At 38.4% G+C, this 21,201-nt stretch overlaps 1 protein-coding gene across 1 annotated transcript in view; it reads right to left on the reverse strand.

Moving 5' to 3' along the window:
• LOC150097350 (diacylglycerol lipase-beta-like) overlaps window positions 1-21,201 on the reverse strand; it is a 290,177-nt gene that overhangs the window by 73,356 nt on the left and 195,620 nt on the right. Inside the window, exon 9 of the mRNA XM_090407293.1 lies at window positions 13,445-14,090. Coding sequence (XP_090263419.1) covers window positions 13,445-14,090 — 646 coding nt within the window. The remainder of the gene's footprint in view (window positions 1-13,444; window positions 14,091-21,201) is intronic.

Below are 21,201 nucleotides of genomic sequence, written 5' to 3' on the forward strand. Positions count from 1 at the left end.
AATCCAACTTATCCAAAGACGAATATGCAGCTCTACTAGAAATGAAGAAAAACAAAAAAAATAGTAATTACCAAAGCAGATAAGGAAAACACCATTGTGGTTCTCAATCAAAAGGACTATACAGGTAAACTTAATGCTTTAGTATTAGACTGTACCACCTACTTCCCTACTGAATATAATCCCACCAGCTTTCAGATTAGAACTCTCCACAGACTCCTTAAGAAGGTCACTTCTTGGCCTGTGGAAGTCACTAACAAACTAAAACCTTACAACTCTAGACCCTCCCGATTATATGGACTTCCAACAAATACATAAAAAAATGTGCCATTACGTCCCATAGTGGATGGCATTGATTCCGTCACATACATAGAAATTAGCCAAAGTGCTCACACACTATACTGGCAACACACCATCACACAAAAAACTCAGCCCACTTCCAAGCCAGTATAGAAAACCTCTCACTCCAACACACTGACATAATGGTCAGTTTTGAAGCTTCCTCCCTATTCACTAATGTCTCACTCAAGGAAACCCTAGACCTCATCCAAGCCAAGTTTCCTCCCAATATCTCAGCCCTATTTCAGTTCACAATGAACTCAGGCTATTTCATTTGGCAAGGAAAATTCTACAAACAGATAGAGGGGACCATCCACGGGTTCACCACTTTCCCCACCCTTGGCCAACTTCTTTATGGAGACCTTTGAAGAGAAAGCCTTAAACTCTGCCCCACAAAAACCCACTATTTGGCTTCAGTACATGGATGATGTGTTCGTTATTTGGCCACATGGCTCAGATACACTTAAACAGCCAACACCCCAGAGTCCAGTTCACCTTAGAAAAAGAGGAAAACAACACCCCTCCCTAGACACTCTAATCACTCGCCAGCCTGATGGATCTTTGGTTTTCTCTGTTTATAGAAAACCCACCCATACAGGCAGATACATTCACCAGCATTCCCCCCCTCCCCCCAACACACACACCTCACAACAATATCTACTCTATAATATAAAATGATAAGCCTTTTTTTTGTAATGGTTTCGTGGCACATTTTTTGTCAAGTTATTTGAAACGTTTTGAAACTCAGGGGCTAGCCTGAGTGTCGAGTCATCAGAATTCAAGTAGAACCAGCCTACCAGTCCAGAACTTGGGAGCATTGGGCACTGTAGGTGCCAGGAGGATGGTACCCCCTCTGAGTTTTCAAAATTCGAGTCATCAGAATTCAAGGAGAACCGGCCTACCAGTCCAGAACTCGGGGGATTGGGCACTGCAGGCACCAGGGAGGTGGAACCCCCCTTTCAAGTTTTCAAAATTTGTGTCATCAGAATTCAAGGAGAACTGGCCTACCAGCCTGGAAATTGGGGGATTGGGTGCTGTAGGCACCAGGAGGACAGTTCCCCCCCCCCCTCTCGAGTTTTCAAAATTCGAGTCATCAGAATTCAAGGAGAACCAGCCTACCAGTCTGGAACTTGGGGGGTAGTAGACATTAGGGGGAAAAGCCCCCCCCTAGTGGGGTTATAAAAACACTATTCAATAGGGCAAAATTAATCTGCTCAGATCACAAAGCCCTAAACACTGAACTAAACCACATCCTCAACACTTTCTTAGCCAATGGCTACAACCCCCCAAAAAATCAAAAAAATACTAAAACCAGTAAACCACAACCCCCTCCACAATAAAGATTACACTAAATCTATCGCCATACCCTACATCCGAGGCACCTCTGAGAAAATAACCAATATCCTGAAAAAGTATGACCTGACTTCATGTTATAGACTATATAAAAAGTTGGCATCCCTTATCCACTCTACCAAAGATCAACCACTACCCCTAGACCTACCTGGTGTATACCAGGTCCCTTGCAGCCATAAACTGTCCTATTTTGGCCAAACAGGCAGGACAGCGAATATCAGGATTTCAGAACACAAAGACTACATTCGGTTTCACCAATGCAGCCACTCTGGGCTGGCAGCCCATGCCTTAGATACCTGCCATAGAATTCGTTGGAAGAAAACTAAAATAATACACCGCAGCAAGTTCAAGTACGAAAGATTATTCATGGAATCATCAGAAGTTCTAAAAAACGTTCCAAACCTCAACAAATTTGGGTGCACGAAACTACCCCAAATTTGGGAAACCTACATTATGAGAACTTCAGCCCAACGCCAAGACAACCCAATTAGCCCACTAGGGGGCACCATTATGACTTTAGGAACATTATTAGTTTCTTGCATTCTTCCTCATTTGCTTTTGTTAGTGCCTGCATGCACATACCATATTTGTATGTTCCTAAAGATTGCAATGTGACGTTGCCAAAATATTGAAAGTATTCATTAAAGTTTGCTTCAATTAATATCTGTTATATGGATTGTTAATTCCTTAAGCTAATTACCAGTTACTGAGAAGGATGCTGATCTGCAGAGATAAAAGAGTTATCATTCCATTGTATAAGACCCTGATCAGACCACATTTAGACTATTGTTCTCAGATTGGGTCTGCAGGATTTGAAGCAGGATAAATTAACTGTGGAAAGGGTACAGAAGCAGATAACAAAGATGGTTTCAGGATTGTAAAATGTTAGTTATGAGGATCAGCTGAGGGAATGTGGACTGCAGAGTTCGGTGGATAGAAGAAGGAGAGGTGATATGATTTGAGACTTTTAAACTGTTGAGAGGTGGTTACAGGGTTGACTCTGGGGAGTTCTTTTGCTTGGTTGAACAGCAAGAAGGAGTGATGACAAGGGGCCATCCCTGGAAGTTACAAAGGAAACTGTGAGCAAGAGGGTGAGGAGTGGTTTCTTTGCATGGAGGGTGGTTGAACTGTGGATTGCATTGCCTGACAGAGTGGGGAGAGCAAGAATGGTCAATGAGTTTAAGGAGTGGTATGATAGACTTTGTGTGTCCTAGGAGGGATGTGTTTCCTAGTCTATCAAGACTCCCACGATGAGTCTTTTGACTCCATGGAGGCCTGAATAATAATAATAATAAAAACTTTGATATAGTTAAATGATCGGGAAAAGCTTTGGCTGCAGACAAGGTAACCAAAGCTTTTCCCGCTTTTTGGCCTACAATAGCAAATCACAATACTTAATGTTTATTTAACACTATGACTAGGACATGAATTAGAAAATGTGGATTGGTGAGATTGGCAGGCTGTTTATATGGTAGAATCATAGGATATCTAGCTATAAGAGAAAAACTATTGCAACATACAATGAGCAGCTTGACTGAAAAGAGACAGAAGCACACTTCTAAAACATGCAGCAAATAACACATTTTTTAATAATTGAAATGTAATAATTGTAATTTTATGTGCTAAAACAGACTATTTTTTGAATACAGGTAGTTGTCGACTTACGACCATGTTAGGTTCCGACCAACCAGTCGTAAAGCGATCTGGACGTAAGTTGGACCAGTTTAGGTAAATCAGACACTGTGTACAACACAATTGATTTACTATTTACAAAAATAAAAAATATTATGAAAAAGATATCAAATACTGTATAAAACCTAAAAAATATTTTATCTTAAAGAACTAAACAAAACATATGTAGAAAATAGATAAGAAATATTTTACTTACCACTCGTGCTTGGTTGCGGGTCATCAATGCCACCACTTGATGTAGTGGGAGTTGTTTTTCTCATAAACATGTTGATTTTTTGTCTGAATTGTTTGTTTCCTTTTCTGCTCATAAATTTCACAGTATGGCCGAAAAGCATCTTGTACCATTCGTTCAATCCCTGCAAATCATTCGATGTTTGGGTCCATTTCCTCAAAATGTGTAAGAAGTTTATTTATTAGAGAAAAACCTTCAGATAACCCTCTAGTGGTGAAGTTTCTTTCTGGTTCTTCCTCATCTTCATTTTTCTCTTCTTCCAAAGTGATAAGTTCTTCATTTGTAAGTTCTCCAGATTGTTGCTATAGCGGCTCCTCAACATCTTCCACTTCAATGTCTAAAGAAAGTCTATTTGCCAGTGTTACGATATTTTCCGTAAGCATTTCAAGTTCACGTTCACTATCAAATTCATCATTAACAAAACGTTGGACACAGTTTTTCCAAATTCCATTCATGCATTTCTTTGTCACAGCCTCCTACGTGGCTGCAATATTTTTTATGCATTTATAAATATCTTACTGTTTCCAAAACGCTCACAAAGATAGTTCTGGGTCAGCATCTGTTGCAGCTATAGATTGGGCGAAAGTGGAAGTGCACCTTAAATGTGGCAATCGCCCCTTGGTCCATAGGCTGAACGAGTGGAGTTGTATTTGGCAACAAATAAAAAACTTTTACATTTGGATGGAGGTGGTCTAGGTGAGGTGGATGCAATATCTAAGATTAATACAATTTTGAAAGGAATTTCTTTCTCGAAGCAATATTCAGGAACTTGAGGTACAAAACAATTTAAAAACCATTCTTCAAACAATGTTTGAGTCATCCAGGTTTTTTGTTTGAAAGGAAGTATATAAGGCATAATGTGCTTGTTTACATTCTTGAACACACGGGGATTTTCAGAATGATAAATTAAAAAACGGCTTCAGTTTAAAACATGCGATGTTCCTGCCAAGGAGCAAAGTCAGTCTATCGTTAAGTGCCTTAAAACCAGGCATGCTTTTGACTTCTTGGTGAATGTAAGTGCGTTCTGGCATCCTTTTCCACAACAATCCAGTCTCATCCACATTGAAAAGCTGCTCTGGTTGATACCCTCCTTCTGTAATTATTTCATCCAGACTTTTAACAAACTCTTGAGCTCCTTCCACATCAGTACTTGCTGATTCTCCAGTGAATCGCACCCTATGAAGGTTGAATCTTCTTTTGAATCTTTTGAACCATCCTGTACTTGCTATAAATGTCTGAGTGTAATCTTTTCCGGCACATTCCTTCAGCGTCTGAAAGAGACTTCTAGCCGTCAACTGCACTGTAAGAAGGCTTAAGGGTGTTCGCTTCTGCATCTGATCTTCCATCCAAAGAAACAATTTTTCCATTTTATGGATGGGCCCTGTACATTGTTTCATTATTACTGTTGCTTGCATGGGTGCCGATTCTTTAACAACTTCACGAATCCTTTCTTTGTCTTTCAAAATCATCGACACTGTAGAATGAGATAACTTAAAATCACGTGCGATCGCGTTCACCTTTTTCCCTTCTTCATGCTGCTTAATCACTTTCAATTTTGTGTCTAAATCAATGGCCTTTCTTGCTTTCTGGATGGTCTAGGAGTAGACAAAGGCACTTTCCTCTTGGTTGACATGCTTAGAGATATTTAAAAATTGCTAATTGTAACATAAATTAAAACTTAACCAAAAAGAGTGAACGTAATATGTATGCAAACAGAGATCGAGACGCATGAATCGCGCCAAACACACGTTGCTGGGCAGTGGGCTGACGCTACACGCACAACCGTTCCCATTAGGCTTCGGGGCTATGGGGACCACACGGATAGGGCGTGCGAGTGTAGTAGAAAAATCTGAGATGCAGTAGCTGTCGTAAGTCGACAACTACCTGTACACTCAAGTTGAGTTAAAAAGAATAAAAAAGAAATAAACAGACAACATTTGCAAATTTTACTTAGCATATCAAACTATTAACTGTTCACTGGAATGGACAAGATGTTCTCTGAGAATGCTCATATTTATGAGTGAATTATAAAAGTGCACTACTTTTAGGAGACTGCATAAACTGCTATCAATTCTATTCAGCAACCCTTCTTGTATTTCTAGCTGATTATCTTACAATCAAGTCTATCAACCTGAAATCACAATAACTGTGTTTGCATGTAAGCAAATATAAATAATACAACTGGACTGTGATGGTTGTTTCTCTATCTGTATTAACCAATGTATGTAATTAAGGTTACTCTTGTAATGCAGACACTGGGTTAATTACGTAACAGACAACTCAGAGGATTCCTCAAAGTACATTGACAGCATGAATGGTCGAGTGGTTAGCATATCCATTCTCCAGCCAAAAGGTTGTGGGTTCGAATCCTGCCATGGGCATGGATGTTTGTGATCGTCTTTGAAAATACTAGTGGTGGTGGTCGGCAGTCAACGGCAATGGTGCAGATGATGAAAGTAATTGGTGGACTGAGTGATGGAGACAGAATTGTGGAGTAGGTGCCTTCCCTCGACGAGTCTTTGGACTCTCTCTGGAGGTTCATGTAATAATAATAAAAAAAAACATTCACCAACAGAGACAAGGAAGTGGTTTGGTTCCAGTGAATAAGGCCCTGATAAAACCATACCTGCACACTATTATGCTCAGATCTGGTTACTGGGATTTGGAGAGAATAAAGATGCCTTGTATGAAGTGTACACAGGTGAATATCAAAAAGAATTTCAGGACATGGAACATTGGCTATAAGAACTGACTAGAGTCATGTTACCTGCATAGTTTGGTTGAGTTATTTACAATCACAGCTGAATTAATTATAGGCTGTGAAGTCCAGTGTATTTATGCCTGTTAATTACATGTGCTCTTCTGACCAGTCTATGACTGTTTTGTGGATGAAAAACTTGTTTTAGGAAGGAAAAATTCTCTCCATGCAATCTTTTTTTTTTTTTTTTTTTTTTTTAAATAATGTGAAGTGGAAGTGAAATCATATCTTTCCTACAAGCTAGTAGGAAAAATATGAGCGTGAGTGAGGATAGTAGAACATAACTGGTAGGATTGAGGAATGAACTGAAGTGTGAAGACTGTTTTTGTTTGTTTGTTTTTTTGGTTTAGTGGTTAAGAATATCTATGGTCATGCTAAAAAGAACACATGTAATAAATAAGTGGCCTATATACGAGGGCTGTTCAATAAGTAATAATACTAATTTTACTGTCACGAAACCACTCATCACAATATTAATTTCTGTGGAATAAAGAAATGTTGCTGTCTGTATTACAAAAGAGGTTGATAGATGGCGTATACGGGCTGATGTGCCAGAGTGTCACGTGACTAAACGCAAGCTTGTTTCTGCGCACCTACGAGCCGCGACCAGTCGTCGAAATGGAAGCGTCCTTGGAACAGCGTTATGCGATTAAATTTTGTGTGCATTTGCAAAAATCGGCATCAGACACTTTTAACATGATATGCGAAGCTTTCTACGATGAAGCAATGTCCAGGGCAGGTGTCTTTCGCTGGCATAAAACTTTTAAGGAAGGAAGGCAAAATGTGGAAGATCTTGAACGTGAGAGAAGACCTTCAACGTCCATCACAGAGACAATGATCAACACAGCAGCGATTATCATCAAGGAGGATCGCAGAATTACAGTACTCCAGCTGCATGTTGTCCTGAATATTTCTGTGGGAAGTGTTCACTCAATCATGGCTGAACATTTGGGACTGAAACGTGTTTGCGCCTGATGAATTCCCAAACTCTTGACACCGGAGCAAATGCAGCATCGAGTGGATGCGTGCACAGAATGGAAAGAAAGACTGGAACAAGAAGGTGACAACTTCTTAAAATGCATCATTACAGCAGATGAAGCTTGGTTGTATCACTATGACCATACAACGAAACAACAAAGCAGTGAATGGAAACATCCGTCTTCGCCTATCCCCAAGAAAGCAAAAACTGTAAAATCGGCTGGTGAAGTTATGACCATAATGTTTTTTGACTACGAAGGCATTGTTTACCAACACACTGTAGAACCCAGGAATACTGTAAATAGCTCATACTATGCAGATGTTTTACGGACAATGGTACAGCACATCAAAAGGAAGCGTCCATTGCTGAAGAATGGCTTCTTATTGCACCACGATAATGCAAGGCCACATATTGCTGGTTGTGTAGTGGACGTTTTGCAGAGGAACAACACAGATATCCTACCACACCCTCCATACAGTCCTGATCTCGCACCGTGCGATTTCTGACTGTTTTCTCAGCTCAAGAAACCACTAAGAGGCTGCCATTTCGAAAGCAACAAAGCATGTGTAAAAGCTGCGGAGGAAGTTTTGAAAGAACTCTCAAAAAACGGACTTTCACATGTGTTTAAGAAGTGGACGCAACGTTGGGACAAATGCATCGCGTCTCATGGTAGTTACTTCGAAAAAGACCATGTAAATGATGATGATTAAAGGTAATCTGTTTTCTGTATAAATATAGTCTTATAACTTATTGAACAGCCTCCATAGATCTAAAAACTTTTATATTTTAGTGCAATCTCAATCATGTACAACTCAGCTGTAAAACTGTTACACACTAGTGGGATTTGTGCATACGAGGGTGGTCTGAAAAGTTCTCGGCCTTGACCACAAATGGCAACACTATTCGCAAAATTTTCTCTTTCCCCTAAGTTGGTACAGTTGTCATAAGCATCCATGTGAAATTGCGAGCAATTCTATCAAGTAGTTTGTTTTATTTTTGCTGTTTGAAGCAAAAGTAATTTATCCATTTCAATGTATCCATTGAAATGGATAAAATTGAGTATCGTGCGGTTATAAAATTCTTTATAAAAGAAGGTTTAAGCCAAAAGAAATTCATAAAAGTTTATGGGCACTCTTCTCCTTCGTTTTCGACAATTAAGAAATAGGCTGCAGAGTTTAAACGTGGCCATACCAGCCTTGAAGATGATCCATGTGAAAGACGTCCAAAAAGTATAACACCACGAGAAATCATTGATCAAGTGCATAATATGGTATTGGATGACCGGCGAGTCAGAATGCGTGAAATTGCTGAGACTATAGGCATTTCAAAAGAACGTGTAGGATATACTTTGCATGAAGAACTGCAAATGAAAAAACTTTGCGCAAGATGGGTGAAATGCTTGCTCACAGCAGATCAAAAACATACTTGAATGAAAATCTCTGAACAGTGCTTGGAGCATTTTAACAAGAATAAAACTAATTTTGTGTATAAATTTATTATGGATGAGACTTGGATTCACTATTACACACCAGAATCCAAACAGCAGTCAAAACAGTGGACAGAAGCTGGTTGTTCAGCGCCAAAGAAGACAAAGTCGGTTGCATCAGCAGGAAAAGTCATGACATCGGTGTTTTAGGATGCTAAAGGCATCTTAAAACACCGATGTTTATTAATTTTATTAATTATCTTGAAAAGGGTAAAACAATAACTGGGGAATATTATTCTGATCTTTTAACCAGACTAGACGAAAAAATTTGTGAGAAAAGACACTGTTTTCAGAAGGAAAAAAATCATCTTTTGTCAGGACAATGCACCTGCCCACAAAGGTGTTTTAGCAATGGGAAAATTAAGGGATCTGCATTATGAATTGTTGAACATCCACCCTCAGATTTTGCTCCCTCTGACTTCTATCTCTTCCCAAAACTAAAACTTTTCCTCGCTGGTCAGAGTTTTTCTTCGAATCAAGAGGTGATTGCAGCTATAGAGGGGTATTTTGCAAATCTTACTGATAACCACTACAGGGATGGGATAACGGTGCTGGAGCATCAGTGGAATAAATGTATCAGTCTTAAGGAAGATTATGTTGAAAAATAAAAATAATTTTGAAATTATAAATTAGTTTTTTCATTGTTAGGCTGAGAACTTTTCAGACCACCCTCATACATAATATAGTCTAGAAAGATAGTAAAAGATCCCATTAGGATACTGGGTACAAAATCAAAGCATTCAGTTCTATGAGCTTCGAAGAGCTGTTGGTCGACTACAGGTTGGGTGGACAATTTTGGTAACCTGCTAAAAGAAAAGCTACACGCTGGCAGATATGATTGCCAAGGTGGTGAAAGTGTATTTGGTGGTGTGGTGTACTGCTATCTCTAGAGCTTGTAGGAGAGCTTTTATCCTCAAACCAAAGGGTTTTATGGCAGTCTGTCAAGTGTTATTACAATTCTCCTAATGTGGATGAAAGGCAGTTTGCCACATTCAGGTGGTCTGGCAGGATTTTTTTTTTTTTTTTTTTTGCATATAACAGAGATTGCTGTTGATGTTGAAGTGACAAAGGTGGTTCATTTGGTTCAATAGACTTGGGACCTGTAGTAATTTTTGATCTTATTAATGTCCTGTACAAATGAAGCAAAGAACATCTGTAAGCACTCCAATGTGTGGAAGAAAAAGTGCATAAAATGTTCGTTGCTTTACAAGACTGTGTTTGCCTTCTAACTGATGTATGTGAAGGAGCCATGAGTCTGCTGTCAGATATCAGTCCCAAGAATTTGGCTCCTGGTTTAACTGGGATTAGTGATTATCCTAATTGGAGTTCTGGGTCAGGATAAAGACCATGTCTGCAGCAAAAGTGCACACAAATTGTCTTCTGCTGTGAAAATCTGAACCCATTTGCAAGCACCCATCTGAGTGGTGGTAAATGGAGTGCTGCAGCTGTCTTTCTATGGTCTTCATATGACATGAATGATAGAAGACAGTAAAGTCATCCATATAAAGGCATCACTTACAGCGGGAGGTAGTTTGGTTATCGAGCTGACCTTGATTGTAAAAAGCATGACACTTAAAACTGAACCTTGTGGGACTCCCTTCTCTTGATTATAAGGTCAGGAGAGGGAAGTGCCCACTCAGACTCGAAAGATCCCATATCAAAGAAAACCAATACTAGATGCCCACATTTTAGGAAGGTATCTCTAATGGAAGCCTCTAACATAAGATGATCAGTAGTAGAATATTTTCGGAAGCCAGACTGTATTCTGGGATTTTTTGCACAAGCAGCTGGTCATCGAGCTGGCTCCCACTGATGAGACCTGAATAAAGGTCAAGACCAGTCTGGTTAGTGGTGTAAATCTCGATGTAGCTTGGAAATACCAAAGCGCTTTACATCAATTTTTACAGAGGTCAAGTCTCATGAGATTGTTACAAAAATAACCTTGTATGTCTGTACGTATTTTATGCTAAATATTAATGTAAATAACCTTATGGGAATTGACTGTATTTACTGCTTTTACAAAAATTTCTAGAATGTCAAAAACAAAGGCAATGCTTTGCCACCGGAACTTTGTATAATAGCTCTGTGTAAGGGCATAAGAAAATTGTTTACGATTTAAGTGTATGAGAAAGTTGTTTGCAAGCTCTGCATATAAACACCTTCAAAGTTAGTGTCAAAGAAATCAGCAAGGTTCAGACAAGTTTCCGCTGTCTAACAAGATAGGATTAAAGGAGTGCACAGAGGAGAAGAAGGAATGGGTCGGTCTTAACAGAAGATCAAGGCGTTGTGCCGAATTCTTCAGGGGTTACAACCCTTCATGCAAGGTCCCGGAGAACGTGAAATAAAAAGGGACTGAGCCGAACAATGGGGGTGGGCAGTTAGAGGCAGAAAAGTCGGGAGTAGGATCCAGAGGACCAGATGTTATGGTGAGCCCATGCCAGAGGAGAAGAATGGGAATGACGAGAGACCATCCGATGTAAATACCCAAGCCAAGTGTTGGTCTGATGTCTTTTTGCCGTGGGAGATCAACCGAAGCCAAAAGCCGTAGAGCGATCTTCAAGCTCGTATGCTGAAACCTCTTGCCTGAGCTTTTTGTGTACCAGAAAATTGTAGTCTAAAGCCTGCCAATATCCTGACAAAATGCCCCCTGAAGTAAGACTCTCTAGATGGAAGCCTAAGGCCCAAGATGAAAGGAAAAGCATAGGGACTTTAGTGCAGGACCTTTGGACGAGTGTGCGACACAGAGCCTTCGTAAGTTTGTTCCATCTGTTGTTGTACATTCCTTTTGTAATCTAGGAGATATGTTATAGATAGACTGATAAGAAATAGTAAGAAGAAGTGTCTATAAGAGAGTCCTCTGATTTGTTATTAATTGGAATATAATTTGTGAGATAACTTGACATAGCTAGCTAACCATTTTGTGAGTATATTAGTTTCAATAGTTTGATTTAATAAGCAGAGAAGTAATTGAGTAATTATAACGAATAGTTATTTAGTATTGAAAGGGGAATTTTGTTTCTTTATGCTAAAAATCTAATGGATAGGTAGAGAGAGTAACCTCCCTATCGTTTAATTAATGTACTTTGTTATTAATGTAAATAAATGTGTTTTAATTATATGTCAATAGAGTGGCGCATTATCTTTTGTTTTACAATGCACTGTTCCTAAACAAACTCAGATCTGTGAGCGGGAAACAACTAAGGCATTAAAAGCATAGTCTAAGTACTTGAGAAACCACGACTCTTTATGTAAACTCCATTGATGAAATGTATGCTAGTAAGAGAGAGATCTACCGGATGTATTACTGAGTCTTATGCCGATATATAGAAATACTGGTGGTGCAGTCTTAACAAATAAATTTTTCAGTGTTCATAGGTATACGACTAGTAAATGAGAAAGGTGGATAAACATAGTACGCAACAGAATAAGTAAGAAACATTATGAAAGCAAAAGCACACTGTTAATTAGAATAAAGAGTTAATATCCCCATCTACAATAACACATTTAGATCTCATTGTTTACAGTGGCTCTTCTCATAATCCATAGCATTATACATGTCTGAAAACACTATGGGATATTAAGGCAAGTGATGGAAAGTCATTAGCCTCTATATACAAGTAGCCGAGTCATGAAGTGGATGGAATAAGATTCTGATTAGTACTGTGAGAGGTTATCCACCAATTTGTTGGTAAACTCAAGAGTGAGATATTAACAAATTGGTGAATAACCTCTAACAATAATCACCCCCACAATATTTCTTCATAATGCCCACTAAGTAACCAAAGTACATTTGCTGATATAAAAAAAAAGCAAGCTTTTTGGTTCTTCTTCTTAGTATTTGCAACGAGCAACCAGTTGATTTTCAAACATCGCTCATTATAAAAATTTTCCTAATATTACTAAAAATCACTAAAAATAGCATAACTAACAATTTCTAAATTTTGCAAGTAAACAAAAACAGTTTTTAAGATTATTCATCTGATAATAATATATTAATTTCATGCACAAGTCTGCCAACTATTGTATACAGTGTTTCAAAGACCAACTCCATTTTTCTATGAGTAGTTCCATATTTTTGAATTCTATCTCATTAAATTTTTTACAACTTTCACCCCCTCATGGTACATGTTTGCTACTAACCCACTTGCATGCATTTCTAAGTAGATAGAAACTTATAGAAAGCATCAGTTATAGGTCTTGCACCCACTATGGACCAATATATTTCTGAAACCCCTTGCACTGGTCACAAGCAGGAGACGGGGAAAGGAAGAACTAATTATACAAGAACTATGCACATTATATTTCTTTGAAATAATCGATTATATTTTTCATGTAAATTTAAAAGAACACAGATTTAGTATAGGTGGCTTGATGTAGAAATCCTGCAGATGAATAATATAACAGTTAAAATAACAGAAAACTTATTTTGTTTTCATTTATTTATCTGAGAGTATTTATCTGTTTTACCTAAAACAGATAAACACAATCAACCAATAATGGTTCAACTCTTCTAACTAGTTTATAACATTCAAAAAAACCCACATAATTTAAGTAATATGAAAAATGTTTAAAATACCTGATAGGAAGATTTTTGATTGGTGAACTAACCTTTGGTTGATCACAGTCTAGGATACAGTTCAGAAGTTTTCTTTTCATATCCTCCATATTTGGCACACTCAATCTTGGTACCAAATCATCCTCTAGAACTACTGAAAGAACAAAGTCTTCTGAATACTTTACACATTCAGAACTTAGAAGTCCACCAGGGGGGGCAAAAGCAAAACATCTGAGGTTTGAATAAATAGGTTTTAATAGAAAAGCCAAAAGTGTTGCTGTCCCTGCACCTAAACTGTGTCCTGTAATGACTAGTGAATAACTTTGATGGAGAGCAAATGCATCACTTAATGCATGACTTTCTTCCAACCTCCTTTTAACAAAATTTGCAGCTCGCAGTATTCCTCTATGACACTGTGCACCCTGTGGACATCCTTCTGTGCAAAGCAAGTCACACTCAGCAGTAAGGTCAGTTAATGCATCCTGCAATGAGAGAGTACCGCGTATAGCTACAATAATAGAGCAGGTCTGATGGTCAACTGCCACATAAAATGGCACTTCATATACACGATTATGGAAGGAAACATATATTAAATCTTCTTCTGTTAGCCCAGTCGTAAGCTTAAGTGCAGCTGTATGACACTGACAACAATTATCATCAACATTATAGCTAGGCTGTTTTCTGAGACAGACACAACAGCTGTAATAAAAATAATGAAACCATATTTTTGTGTAAAGAATTTTTTTTTATATTTAATATTCTTAAATAAGTAATATTTACTTAGTTACAACTAAACAGTACCTAACTAATGAATAATATTTAATGCAAGCATTTTATGTTCTAAAATATGCAAATACATAATGCATTCAAGGCAGAAAGAAAACCAGAGTAGGATATCCCTGTCTACTTTATTATTTGCAGTACATTTACTGGCATTCTGCTTCTCAACCAACTAAAGCTTTTAAAAGATGCATCTGATATTAAACAAAAATCAAATCTATTTTAGCTATTATTTTTTGTCTATTTCTTTGCTTGTAAGACCCAATGTAATATATATAAAAAAGAACAGTTTTAGATTCAGAAATGGCATTTCTTTACTTAGTTTGCAGAAGTATCACTAATTAAAAATCATACTGCTGTTCAGTTTTCTTTACACAAATCATACCTAATCATTCAGTATTTTCAGAATGATTAGCTATGCTTTCTTTTTTAATACAAATACTGTATTTTTAGAGATACTTATACCATAAATGTAGAACAAAATAATATAAGAACAGAGGGATAATGATGAATGAAGCATTCAACTTTAATAGTCAGATATTTCAACCAGAAAATTACCGGTTATTATCAGTGGCATAAGGTAGAATTTAAGCAATGCAAGTGGTTAACAGAAAAAGCATTATATTATTAAAATAAATAAATACACACGCAACACACACATATTAATGAACTCTGATTAAAATAAGACTATCTCCAATTCAGGTTCAGACAATGGAGCAAGGATTTGGCACTCACTTTAAATAAACATTTAAATTTGTGATGGCACATAAAGTGTGTTTCAGAACAGAGGTCATTGTGGTCAGTATCAATTCCGTGTTGTACTAGACCGTATTTCTGGACATTAAGCACTTTATTCAACTGAATGGCTTCTTGGAACAAACTATGTGTGCTTATGATTCTTACAAACCTATCTCAAACAACCATGAAACAATATAGAGGGTTCTGATCTCATACATTTCTGGCATCTCTAAACCAATCTCAAGAATCCTTAAAAAATACAATCCAGCGACTTCATTTATTCCTTTCAACAAATTCTCCTCTTGGTTCCCATCTTCTAAAGATAAACGATCCTCTCCTTTTCATCTTATCATCTACCAAGTTCCTGCATTTGTCACCTTTCCTACTTCAGACAAACTGGATGTTCTGTGTACAAAAGATTACAACACCAATCTTGCCTAGCACAACATGGAACTGATACCAACCACAATATTCTCTGTTTTGAAATATGCATACTCCATCAGTGATGCCACAAATTCAAATGTTTGTTTAAAGAGTGTGCTGAAGCTTTGCTGCATTCTCCGAACCTGAATTGGAATGACTGCTTCTCCTTCCCAAAGATATCAGAAAGTCTAATTCTAGAGTTCCTGAATTTTTTTTTTTTTTTTTGTTGGGGGAGGGGGGGAATAATCTAATGCTTCTTCTGTTAACTACTTGCATTGCTCTATTTATTCTTTTCATCTATATTATTACACAAACTTTACTTTCATCATCATGCTTAGTTTATAACCTCCATCCCATCCCAACAGCTTTTACTATTTTAAATAAATCATTTTTTGTGTTCTACCTTGTACTTCACTAGCCTTATGCCCCTGATGATGACCTCAAATTTTCAGGTTGAAATATCTGGCTATTAAAGTTGAATGCTTTATTCCAGTGTTTCCTCAAAAGATCTTCCAGGGGTATGTGGCAATTTTCGGCTCTGCATCATTAACGCATGGAATCATTATATTATATGTAATTAGAGACAACTGGGATAAAAACAGCACTAACTAATGAATCACATCTCCCCTCCAACAGAACTGCTGTATAGACTCGAGCAAAACAGAGACGGAGAGTTGTACAGTAGGCATCCTCCCGCAATAAGTCTTCGGACTCCTTGGAGGTGTCACGAATAATAATAATAATAATATTAATAATAACCGTATGTTGCACTGGCAACATAAGGTTTTGTTTGACACCACCTCATAGTGAATGTGTTAAAACTAAGAAATCTATAGTGAATGTGTTTCAGATATTATGGAATTCGGTTGAAGAGAATTAGCATTTCAACTCAACTGTTGAAATGCTAATTTGTCTTTGGTTCACGCGATCTTTTGTTAATACCACACCAATCATATGCACTTCTTCATAACTGCTCTACCTATCTCAAATCTTGTAAATTACTGGTAATTTTTGCTTGAAATAATGGGAAAGAAGATGAAACTATTTGGGTAGATGACTTTGACGATGCAAACAAGGAAACTGTTCTCGATGCCTCAAAAGTAGCGATAGCGAGTAGGAACTTCTTGGTAAGTCTAACCATTTGCAGTTTTTTTCCCTGAAAACTTTAGTTTCCAAAAATCCACACATATATCTCACACCACGATTTTTTAGCTATAATTTTGGGAAAAAAAAGTGCGAGTTATATTTGAGTAAACAAGGTACTTTTTTTAGCTTTCAAATTCTTAAGTATGGATCATTGGTTAAAGATCGGATTTATAAAACCCACAAAAGAGAGCAATATGGCAAATACAAGTAGCTGTAAGCAACAAAGGACTTTGATAAGAACATAGAAAATAAATATCAAGAAGTGGTAAGATATTCTGGAGGTTGCTGAAGAAGCTCAGAAATGGAGGAAAGAGTGCTGTAAAAGGAATTACAGATGATAAAGGTAACATGAAAACAGGAGAAAAAGATATACTTGAAGTATGTATAATTACTTAAGTAAAGACCCAGAGGAAGACCATGATATAGGTGGATTGATACAGTAAAAAGTACCTTAGAAGACAGAAATATAAGATCTGATACTATTAGAGTCTTGACAGGTAACAGACTGATTTGGAGGAAAACTGTAAATAGGAAGTTAGTAATGATGTAAATTTTTCATGTAGTACTATCATATCCTGTACACTCCTTGAGGATATATCAGGAATTTGATGATGAGGATAAGTGAAACATGGTTGGATGAGAATGATATCTTGATGGGAACAGAAATGGAGAGATGTGATGTTTTTCATGAAGACAGGAAAGGGAAGAAGGAAATGAGGAAGTGCTGATGATAGCAAGGAAATTATGTCCATGCAAAGTTGAGATAGAAAGAGAAAAAGCTGGCAGTGGTTTTGAAGTAGTATGGTGTGGAGGCTGATAGAATGATATATTTGGTATAGTGTTGCTACAGGCCGGTTAATGTAGAAGTGGAGACAAAGAAATGTATAGGCAACTTGGCTTAGTGAGCAAGCAAAAGGTGATCATTATGGGTAATTTCAACTATGGCAATATTGACTGGAATGAAGAGAATCATGGAATAAGGAGAATAAATTTTTCAAGTTCTTAAGGGACAAAAATCTTAGGCAGTACATAATGGAGGGCACATGAGGGTTAAGAATCTTAGATCTGGTTATATCATCAGAGGATATGATTGTGAATGGAGTGTCTAATCTTCTCCCAGTTGTCAAGAGTGACCATGAAATGATTACCTTTGCTACAGCAGCCAGTTGAAAATTTCTATAAAGAAGGGCTATATGTGAAACTACAAGTCTGGTGATTATGAGAAGCTCAGGAGACAATGGGAAAAGAGGAGTTGAGTGTGTGTGAGGGGGAGAGAATACAGATTCTGTGTAGCCATTGATCAAGAGCTGTTTAACAGCAGCAGTGTCTAAGTATATCCCAAAAGTGAAAAACTAAATAATGTAGGAGTAAAATGGATGAATGAAGAGATTAAGCATTAAATCTGGAAGAAAGAGGCACTGTGGAGACAACACAAGATGAATATTAGTAATGATTAGTTGCATGAAGAGTACAGTGAGCAGGCCAGGAAAGAAATTCTGTTGGTAATGGTACCAAAGGAAAATAGGAGAATACGTTGGCCAATCATTCTAAGAAAAATCTTAGTAATTTCTTTCAATATGTGGGAAGTAGAAGGAAAAATTACTATGGGAGGATGATACTGGCAAATTGGTAACCAATGCAGAGGATAGAGTTGATATTAAATGATCAGTTTATCAGTGTATTTTATCCTCATGATTGGCAATATCAAGGGAAGCTAAAGTGTAGAGAGTATGGTGGAGGAGGGACTGATGGTGAATGAGCAGGAAGTATATAAGGAATTAAGTAAGAATTAGTCAGTTTTGATATTGTTTCCCTTTTTACCAATATTCCATTAGCGGACATGGTCAACTTACTATATGATGATTACCCTCCGGATATTGCAAAGATTTTTGAATTCATTATACATTAAGGTTATTTCAGCTGTTAAAACAAGATCTACAAACAAGTTGAATGTATTTCCATGGGTAGCCCTCTGTCTCCACCTTTGGCAAACTATTTTTTGAAACATCTGGAAGACACCCTGTTTTCATCCATTCATCCCCAACCCTCTCTTTGGTTTCGTTATGTCAATGATGTTTTTGCGATTTGGCCACATGCTGAAGAGGAACTTACCACATTTCTATAACAGATAAATAGCCTTCACCCACGCATTCAGTTCACCATGGAAAAAGAAAAGTCTGGTAGTTTACCATTCTTGGACATCCTCCTTACACACACACATCCCTTGGTATTTTGTCTACAAGTGTCTATCGAAAACCTACTTTTACTAGCAGATACATTCATCAAAAGTCTGCTCATCACACCTCTCAAAAAATTGGCATTATCAAATCGTTAATTAACAGAGCACATAAAGTGTGCTCCTCTCCATCAACCTTACAACAAGAACTTTTCACTATAAAAAAGTTAATAGAATCTAATGGTTACAACCCTAATCAGATCCAAACAGATAATCAACTCCTATGTTCCAACAATTCAAGATTCTTCAATAGACTGCAGAGTCTTACATTTCAGGCATCTCAGAACCTACAGGCAGAATTTTGAAGAAGTATCATCTTATTTCCACATATTTTCCTATCAACAAAATTTCTCACTTGTTGCCATCTGCAAAAGACAAACTGTCACCTCTATCATTGGCTGGCATTTACCAAATTCCATGTGAATGGAATTTATCCTATTTTGGACAAACAGGCCGTTCTGTGGAAAAAAGAATGAAGGAATATCAATATTATATCGAATACATGAAACCTCACAAGTCTGGTCTAGAACAACATAGCATTGACACTAATAATATCCAGTGGGATAAAGCTCATCTTCTCCACAGATGTAGGTTTAAATATGAACGCCTTTTTAAAGAAAGTTGTGAAGCCCTCTTACATCGGCCAAATTTAAATCGAAATGACTGTCTCTCTCTCCCAAAAGTTTGGGAGACTCTTATTTTATGTAACCATCAATGAAATAATTATCTTTAAAGAATTATTTAATATTTTAGTAATTAATCTTCTAGCAAGCGGCAACAATTTAATTGGTGATCCACCGACTGTTCTGTACTTTGTATTTCATTCCTTTAACTGTTTGTTCTACACTGAGGATGTACTATTATTTTCAGTACAAAATATTTGTACCTTTATTTAATTAAAGTTATTACTGTGGTCTATACGTGTTCCATTATTAATTAATAAGGTAATAGGATTTGACAATATATCACCGTCTTGAGGGAATGCGCTATGGAATTTGGCACACAATATGTGCCAAAGGTGCCATATTCCAAATGGCACTTTTGGCACAACTATTCCCCCCCACCCCCCCCCCCCCCCACCCCCCCCCCCCCCCACCCCCCCCCCCCCCCACCCCCCCCCCCCCCCACCCCCCCCCCCCCCCACCCCCCCCCCCCCCCACCCCCCCCCCCCCCCACCCCCCCCCCCCCCCACCCCCCCCCCCCCCCACCCCCCCCCCCCCCCACCCCCCCCCCCCCCCACCCCCCCCCCCCCCCACCCCCCCCCCCCCCCACCCCCCCCCCCCCCCACCCCCCCCCCCCCCCACCCCCCCCCCCCCCCACCCCCCCCCCCCCCCACCCCCCCCCCCCCCCACCCCCCCCCCCCCCCACCCCCCCCCCCCCCCACCCCCCCCCCCCCCCACCCCCCCCCCCCCCCACCCCCCCCCCCCCCCACCCCCCCCCCCCCCCACCCCCCCCCCCCCCCACCCCCCCCCCCCCCCACCCCCCCCCCCCCCCACCCCCCCCCCCCCCCACCCCCCCCCCCCCCCACCCCCCCCCCCCCCCACCCCCCCCCCCAGGCGTTCATATTTAAACCTACATCTGTGGAGAAGATGAGCTTTATCCCACTGGATATTATTAGTGTCAATGCTATGTTGTTCTAGACCAGACTTGTGAGGTTTCATGTATTCGATATAATATTGATATTCCTTCATTCTTTTTTCCACAGAACGGCCTGTTTGTCCAAAATAGGATAAATTCCATTCACATGGAATTTGGTAAATGCCAGCCAATGATAGAGGTTTTCTCTGTTTTCTTTTTTATTCTATTGGTTGGGTCATAGTTAACAAGTTGGTATGTGCTATTGTCCAAGACTAGCAGATTCATTTTTTCTAAATAAGTGGATCGGTTTAGATCGGTGGCACTTCCTTTATCTGCTCTAGTTATTACGATGTTCCCATTTTTCATTTGTTTTAATGCTTGTTTTATTTCATCTGAAGTGAATGGGAGGGATGAATTCTATATGCAACAGAGAAGAGTTATTTATATTTGATTTATCTATTGAAGGATCAATATAGAGTTCTTTATAAAATTCTTCTAGCCTGCTTAAGATCTGTTCTTTTCCTTATTGTATCCCATTCTTATCTTTTATTGCAGTTATTTGACTTTTGCCAACTGATAAATGTTTTCTTAGTATTTTTATATTTTTATTGTTATAAGATCTTATTTCATTTCTCATCTTTTTCCTTATTGTTTTGCATAGTTCTGCATATTCTATTTTAGAAATTAAGAAGTTTTTGTCTTGTTTCATATTTTGTCTCTTTTTTAGTAGTTGTATGGTTTCCTCTGAAAGTTTATGGTGCTTTTGTTGTTTGTTGCTTTTGAATTCATTGGCAGCTGAGATTATTACTTCCGTTAGGTTTTTGCTTATTTTATTTATGTCTTCTTTTTCAAATATATTTATTAAGTCTAGTTTTTGATTGAGTTTTTCTTAGTAATCCTTGTTTTTGA

Source organism: Typopeltis vanoorti, chromosome 17 (assembly GCF_054136105.1).
Source record: "Typopeltis vanoorti isolate ZY-2024b chromosome 17, IOZ_Tvanoo_1.0, whole genome shotgun sequence".
NCBI lineage: Eukaryota > Metazoa > Arthropoda > Arachnida > Uropygi > Thelyphonidae > Typopeltis > Typopeltis vanoorti.